The sequence below is a fragment of the Solanum pennellii genome, chromosome 1 (genome assembly GCF_001406875.1).
Source record: "Solanum pennellii chromosome 1, SPENNV200".
In the NCBI taxonomy this organism is placed as follows: Eukaryota; Viridiplantae; Streptophyta; class Magnoliopsida; order Solanales; family Solanaceae; genus Solanum; species Solanum pennellii.
Window position 1 is genome coordinate 4,592,915 of NC_028637.1, and position 8,946 is coordinate 4,601,860.

The 8,946-nt window shown below is 29.2% G+C and overlaps 1 protein-coding gene across 1 annotated transcript; it reads left to right on the forward strand.

Annotated features, from left to right (window-relative positions):
* The first annotated feature begins 474 nt into the window (after nt 1-474).
* LOC107016692 lies at nt 475-2,148 on the forward strand. Its single transcript, XM_015217086.1, has 4 exons — nt 475-488; nt 1,071-1,191; nt 1,378-1,538; nt 1,899-2,148. Exons 1-4 carry the CDS (start codon nt 475-477, stop codon nt 2,146-2,148), a joined length of 546 nt encoding a protein of 181 aa, XP_015072572.1.
* Nucleotides 2,149-8,946: the final 6,798 nt, after the last annotated feature.

An 8,946-nucleotide genomic window follows, 5' to 3' on the forward strand; every position in this document is an offset into this window, starting at 1 on the left:
TTTGTGACGGTCCGTCGTACCTACGACGGTCCGTCCTGCAGTTCCGTCGCGAAGTTCAGAGAGTCGATCTCAGTATCCAGATTTCAGAGTTGAAGTGTTTTGGAACGAAGACCCTCGACGGGCCGTCGTGACCATGACGGTCCGTCGCGTGGTCCGTTGACTCAGTCAGTTTTTATCAGAAATATTTCTACTGCTCCAAACCGACTAAAGAGGTTGTTACATTATCTAGTTTGGAACGACCTTAAAGAGAGCTTCGTCAAGGTAAACAATTATCGAGCTTACCATTTACATAAGGAAATAACAATTGTAGTTCAAGGTGTATCATCTGTTTCGGTGTATTATTCTAACTAAAATATCTTTGGGATGAACATAATTTGATTATTCCATTCCCTACGTGTGCTTGTGAGAGATCGAAAGATTTTGTAGAATAATTAGAAAAGCAGAAGTTATTTCAATTCCTTGTAGGGTTAAAGGATGGTTATGCTCAGGTGAAATCTCAAATTTTAATGATGAGTCCTGAACCTAGAGTGAATCAGGCGTATGCTATGATCATACATGAGGAAAGTAAAAAAAAATGCTTATTGGAGGGAATTGTGTTGTTGCAAGTCGAATGGAACCTTCGATTTTAGTGCTGCAAAAAAGGATGCAACAGCTATATATTCAACTAAAAGTTCAGGACCAGGACAATCATCTGGTTTGGGAGGTCATCAATATCAGAAGAAATATTGTGATTTCTATAATATGAGGGGTCATACTAGGGCTGATTGTTACAAATTGATGAAATGTGAACACTGTTTGTAGAAGGGACATGTTAAAGAGACTTTCTATAAACTAATTGGTTATCCAGAGAACTTCAAAGGGAAGAAAATAGTCAATGTTGCTACACATCCTCTTGCAGGACTAAATTTAGGATAATCGTGGGCCTCAAGCTGGATCTGCACCTGCTCTTACTCAGAATCAGTACAATCAGATTATCCAAATACTAAACAAATGCTCCATAGGTGATACATGTGCAAACATAGAAGGCAATTCCAACTATGCTGCTAACACTACAAGTGCTAACATTGCAGATACATTTTTTCTCATATTGATGATAGTGTGAAATGGGTTGTTGATACTGAAGCTACTAATCATATGATAGGTGATAAGTTTGTGTTACAAACTACTACGTTAGTAGATGATGCAGGAAAGGTTCAATTACCAATAGGAGAATCTGCAAATATATCTCACATAGGGAAATGTCAATTGTCAGGAGGTGATTTCATTAAGAATGTGTTGTTTGTGCCAACATTTAAATTCAACCTTTTGTCAGTGTCCAAGTTGACAAAAGAATTGCAATGTTGTGTTGTGTTCTTCCCTGATTTTTGTTTGTTTCAGGATCTCTCCTCTGGGAAGGTGAAGGGTATTGGTAAGGAACAAGATGGACTCTATATAACGTACTCAAAGAAAAAGAAAACAAGAAATCGACAGAAATCATTAGCAGTACAAAAGGAGGTTGATGCAGCATTATGGCATAAAAGGATGAGACATGCTTCCTTGTCAGTTTTAAGAAGATTTACATTTTTCAAACTAAATCATGTTTCAACATAGACAAATGTGATATATGTCCTTTGGCAAGACAAACTAGGGTTCCTTTTCCTGTAAGTGTCACTAAGAAGAGTCGACTATTTGAGTTGTTACATATGGATGTATGGGGTCCTTACAAAAAAGCCACATATGATGGTATGCAGTATTTTCTTACTATAGTTGATGACTATTTTAGATGGACATGTGTATTTTTTATAAGACTTAAGTCTGATGTTGTTTTTTTGCTAAAAAACTTCATTGTTATGGTTCATACTCAATTCAATAAACAAATCCAAGTTTTTAGATCGGACAATATGATCCTGTGTTGAAAGATCCTGGTCCATATCAAAGACTGGTAAGGAGGTTAATGTAACTAGGCCAGATACCTCATTTGCGATCCAAAATCTTAGTCAATTTATGCATTCACCTAAACAATCTCACATGGAAGCTGCTACCAGAGTGGTGAAGTATATAAAGCAATCACTAGGAATGGAAATTCTCATGTCATCTTCCGTTTCTTCTAAGCTACGGGCTTATTGTGATGCTGATTGGGTTCATGTCTTACAACTAGAAAATCAGTGAGTGGGTATGCAATGAAGATTGGTGATTCACTTATCTGTTGGAAGTCAAAAAAGCAGTCTACTGTTTCTAGAAGTTCAGCGGAGGTAGAGTATAGAAGTCTTGCTTCAATAGTTGCTGAAGTTGTTTGACTCATTGGTCTGTTTAAGGAATTGGGATTATCCATTCAGTTCCCAATGGATATATCATGGTATAGTAAGTCTGCAATCCAAATAGCAGTCAATCCAGTATTTCATAAGCGTACAAAGCACATTGACATTGACATTGCCGTCATTTTATTCGTGAAAAAATCCAGTTGGGATTGATCAATACAATTTATTTGGCATCCACAGAGCAGCCCGTAGACATACTTACTAAGGGATTGCTTACTTTTCAACATGCTTATCTGATGTCCAAGCTAGCTTTTAAGGATATATTCATACCACCTAGCTTGAGGGGGGGTGTTGAATATAGTGCAGGCTGAGCAGGATGTAACTAACTATTAGTTAGCTGACTGACATGTGTTAATTAGTTAGATAATAGTGTAGTTAAGTAATAATGACAGTTAGTTTGATAGTTAGTAAAACTAATCTACAAATTATATATAAGTAGTTTATACAGCTGTAATTCTCATTCATTTAATAATATCTTTTCTCTTTCTTCTTCATCTTTCTTTCAAGCTCCATTGTCATGGAGTAGTATCAAATCAATGGAGCAGTGTTAGTTTACAAGAAAGTCTTGTACATGTTTAGATAATTTCTTAGAAAGGGTTTTGTGTATTTCTTAGATAAAAATATTTTATTTTTATCAAGTTTTAGTATTTCTATTAGGGAAAATGCACAAGTACTCCCTCAACCAATGCTCGAAATCTCAGAGACACACTTATACTATATTAGGGTCCTATTACCCCCTGAACTTATTTTATAAGTAATTTTCTACCCCTTTCTGGCTTACGTAACACTAGCTTGAAAAAAAAAAGTCAACCAGCGTTGAGCCCACAAGATAGTGCCACGTAAGCCGAAAAGGGGTAGAAAATTATTAATAAAATAAGTTCAGGGGGTAATAGGACCTTAGTATAGCATAAATGTGTCTCTGAGATTTCGAGCATAAGTTAAGGGGGTACTTGTGCATTATCCCTTTCTATTATTTTAATAAGATATTAGCTTATGTCTTTTCACTTCCACATTTTTATGTTTCAATTTGAAGGCATAAATTCTCCTATCTAGATATTAGAGCATATGTATCATTGACATTTTGATACTGATAAAGCAATAAATGAAAGAAATTATTAAGTTTTGGGAGGAAATTTTTTTTTTATCAATACCACCTAATGTGACTCAAGGGCACTGTAGTCTTTTTGGACTTCTTTTGACATAAGCATTTGGACAATGATTATTTCTTAATAATTTAAAAATTAAATATGTTTAGTATATTTTTTGTGTGTTGACTGTCATAAACAGCAGTGACCAGATTATAATTGGATTATAAAAAGAAGTTGGATATTGAGGTTCCCAATTCATTCTCCCCACACATTGCAAGAAGGGGAACATACTCTGTTGCTTCTCTCTTCTTGATGCCTCAAACTTCATGAATTCTTTAAAGCTCTTTCCAATGCCACAATTTATTATTTTAATCATTCTTTATTCCTAATATTTAAATCATGCACATGAAGCTATCATCCTCAATTTTTTACTTTAGTCATTTTATATTGTTTTGGATATGTCAGATAATTTTTTTTATTTATCGAGAAATTTTATTTAGGCAATCGAATTATAGAGATTCACTAAGTACATGTGAATTTATTTTCTCCCTCTTGAAATTATATATACTAGTGTTATATTATTTGTAAAATATTTAAATGTAGATGTATGAACTCATATTTAAAGTATCATATAATGTCGTGCAATGATGATTGGGTGCACCATTTTAAGTGAGGCTAGTATTTTATTTATCTTGGCTTCATTTTTCTTTTTAAAATTGGATAACACCCGTCTAAGTGGTTTGGATAGATAAAACATATTTTTGACTTACAATTTTAAATTTTTAATGGTTTTTAGTGATAAAAATCTAAATATTAAACCGATCAAATTTATATCTTAGATCCAGCTTTTTGTAATAGTACACTCATTTTTTCAAAATCTCGAATACACCTCTACATATGACATATTCAGTTGAGTACCTCAACATATGATAAGTGTTTCTATTAGATATTTTTGTCTTAAATTTTGAAAAATATATTTGTATGTATGCTTAAGTGCTAATTACGAACTCATATATCAGATCATCTAATAATTATAAGCATCAACATTTATTGGAGAAGATGTTTAATTATAATAAAAGAAGGTGATATGTTTTAGATGATTAACTTATTTATGTCATGAATGTTTGAAATCAGTTGCATAAATTTTTTTTAAAATTCTTGTCAGAATAGTATAAAAAAAATATTTTATCACGTGTTTAAATATTTAATCGAAATACAGATCACATTCTGAATATTTTAAATAAAATTTATTAACAAATTTAAAGTATTATCGAGGTATTTCAACTTACTCCTAATATTTTAACCATGCACATGAAGCTATCATCAACCCCTCTCTTCATTTCATGATTTTGCCCACTGTCCCCACACTCTTTATTTGACTGAATGTGTGAGTTTAAAATGAAAAGTTGACTTATATACTGCATATTATTATTTATGGTAACAAATAAAAAATTGAAGTAATTAATTATTGAGAAGTAAATTCATGAAATTTACCTTGTGTTAGATTCGTGACAAAATCTGTCCCGATATATTATATCAAAAATAATTTTTATAAATGTTTATAAATTTTTAAATTACTATACGAAATCTAATGACAATTATCTAATATCGATAAATATTTTAATAATTTTTCTTTATTACTGTTAAAAAGTTAGTTTTTTTATTATAGTGACATGCTTTAGCTAAGTATGATGAAAATTACTAAATTATTTTTTGCGACAAAAAATACTCAGATTTGCCAAAATGTCTCAGAAAGTCTTTATTAGGTAAGTTAATAATTCGTTTGTTATGCCAAATTATTTAATTAGATTAGCTATAATATTTGAATAAAATCGAGTGACTTTCAAATCACTAATAATCAGAGACGGAGTTAGGTGAGGGTTCTTAGGTTTAGAAGAATTTACTAGCTTTTTCATAGAGCTCGTATTTGTATTAGTAAATTAAATATATATAATGTATATTAACTTGTGATTCTTCCTAACAAAATTGATTGATAGTTCAGAAATAAGAAAGAACGGTGAAAATATTTTTTACACATTTGTTACGAATTCGAACACAACCAAAATCCCTCACTTCCTTTCCAAAGGAAGTATTGCTTTGCAATATTTCTCTTTCTTTAAAATTTAGAGTTTCTTTTAACTTCTAATTCTGACTCCGCTAATACAATAAAGTAAACCTTTGAGCCACTTGGTTGAATAGATGTATATTCAAGTTTTTATCCAATTTAGTAGCCTTAAATATAATTATAATAAATTTGAAGGATGATTACTGATAAATTTTCATGAGGATAAAAATCTTTCCTTAACCAAGCTGATCAATCAAAAAATTAGGAAAAATTAGTTATTTAGTCATTTTTTTTATTTAATCTAATTGTCAACAATTACTAAAAATGGTCATCCGGCCAAATTTAATTATAGACAGAGTGCATTTATGGATTGATTGCATTTTACATATAATTTTAACAGCACAACCAACAACTTGGTGGAATAGTTTGTCTTTATTCAATTGAAGATAACAAAAACCAGGATAAATTTAGAAAATTATTTTCATAAAACATCATTGATTAATGAGTGTCAGCTAAATATTATGTCACTTAAGTATTATTTTTATATATTCTGGAAAAAAAAAGATGTTATATATTTTTTTATTAAAAATGGATATGTCATAAATGTGAATTGTTTCAGAAAAATAATATATGAAAAAACTTAAAACGTCGAGAGAAACTTATATCTAAAAGAAAACGTCGAGAGAAACTTATATCTAAAAGATGAAACTGTTTAAAGGAGATTTGAATTGATCAAAAGTAGAAGAAAAATCAAATCGTTAATATTTACAGTGTATAAATATTGTATAAAATGATATATATGGATGTATATACATTACAAAGGTATAGTTATACATTGTACATACAAATACAATATCAGTATATTCATATAAATATGACATTTAAATGAATCATAGTATTGAAGGTTAATTACATTATTTTTCTATTGTTTTTTAAATTACAAGAATCTCTTAAAATTTGTGAAATCTGAATACATTATTGGACTTCCAAATACATCACCGGAGGGATGTAATAGAAAGGATAGAAATGTATCAAAGGGGATAAGACATCAAGATAAATAGGGGAAGAATGTACCATAGGGGTGAGGGATGTATCCATGAGGGAAGGCATGTATGAGAGAGGGGAGAGATGTATTAGAGAGGGAGACATGGATGTATCGCGCGAGATCTGCGATGTATTAGAGAGGAGATTTTTATTTTTATTTTAAATGATAGAAGGAAACTTACATAAATACACTACAAATAAAAAATATTTACCATTTATAGCAATAACATTTTTTCACTTTATCACTTTTAATACATTTATAATACACTTTTAATTCGTATTATAAAAAAATAAGTTATTATTCACATACAATACAAGTTTTATTGATGTATAATGCATTTATCACACATTTTACACACTTATAATACAATGTGTCAACTACTTACCAAACAAGCATAATATATTTTTAAAAATAATTATAATACATATATATTGCATACTTAATTTACTTTTAAAACATATTGCAGATTTTTCATAGTATTGCTAATAAAGGTAATGAATAAAAAGTATCACTAAAATCAGTAATTTATTAATAAGGCATTCATCCAAATAATTTTTCCAAACTTTATTAATTAATAAATAAAATTTGTATATAAGTAATTTTTCTAAATGATTTTGGACAAATGACAGAAATCACATACTTTTAAGGTAAAATTACCATTTGTACCTTATAAGTTTATAATTACAAAAATTTCTCAAACTGATACAATAATATAAGCACTGATACATTATTATAAAGCGTGAGATACATTAATCGTTAGTAATATATACATTACATTTTATACATGATACACTAATTTGATGTAAACTTTATACATGATACACTAATCTGATGCACGAGATACATTAATTTGATGCGCTGATACATTGATCTGATGCGTGAAAATGATAAATTTTGAAAATTTATAAAACTAATAGAAAATAATGGTAATAAGAGAACTTAAAGATGAGATTTCTGTTATTTATTCAATGATTTTTGAACATATACATACGTAAGAAGCCCAAAAATAACTATTGGATTTATGATAGGCCCAATACATGATGATAAGGTTAACAATGTACCAAGCAAATGTCAAACAGTATAATAATTTGAGAAATTGGCAGGATATGGCAAGTGTATCCAATAATTGACATACAAAAACTTAGTTTTATAGCAGATAACACCTAATAATTAAAAATGTTTTCCTAAAAAAAGGAAAAATAATTATTTTAAACCCCCTCCCTCTCCTTCCTTATAGTTTTTACCAAAATCTTTCAAATTTCATATCAATTTAAGTATAATCCACATGTATATCAATTTGCGCCTCCTATATATTCGTGTATATTATGTATATCTTTTGCATATCCTTGTGTATGACGACACACACTGACACACGTATTATATACCATGTCATAGGTGTTATTTATTACAAGTGTAACAACAGGGATATATGTCGGTAATGGTGTTCACAGTTTAGATAAAAAATTGTTCACATAGATAACTAAATCAAAATGATTTTATTTGGGTTTGATTTGATTTTTTAGATTTTTGAAAATTGATATTATTTGATTTGATTTTAAATTTATTAAATAAACTTGTGAAATAATCAAATCGATAAATTATATGCATATATATATATATATATATTTATTTATTATTATTATTGTTATTATTATTATTATTATACATGCATTATATACAATTTTTATAAATAATTTTAAATATCTTATATTTTTTGTTATCAAATTTATTTATGAAAAGCAAAAACATCCAAGATGAGCAAACTTATCTTATTGGTTTCGTGTCTATAAGTGCGTATGATGATTTTGGTAGACTAGGAAGGTCATTGTCTCTTCCTTCTAGGCAAAAAATGTGATTTTTGAAGTTTTATTCACAATAAATTTAGTGATCGAAAGTTCTGCAGTTTAAGTTATTTTTACTAATGAATTGTTGCGTTTTCCCTCTTTTTTTTGAATGAATCTTCTCTTTTTAATTTTTGTGTATGATTAATAACCAAATAACCTAGCCAAGTCGAAATCGAAATAATAACAACTAAATTAATACGTATATATTATATTTTGTTTGATTTGGTTGATTTTAATTTTAATCAATAACTGACCTAAAATGATCGGTGAATACCCCTATTTATTAATATGAGGATAAGCTCATATACTTTAGGATGTACATACTAAAATATCAAGTTCATAAAAAAGATCAAATCAACATCAATTTATTAAATAATTCTGCAAAATGATGAGTAACAAAATCGAATTTTCCGATTCCGCAAGGCAAAGACATTATTTAGCTATCCATTGACATTTTTAGGCTTTAGTTGCTAAACCTAATTTTAGGCCAAAACCTTTCGAATATTGATTGAGGATTGTATATAAGTATTAATATCTCAAAGATTTTTTTTGAAAAATCACACTATGTATCTGCCCAAATAATTTATTTTTTTAAGGGTCAAACCAA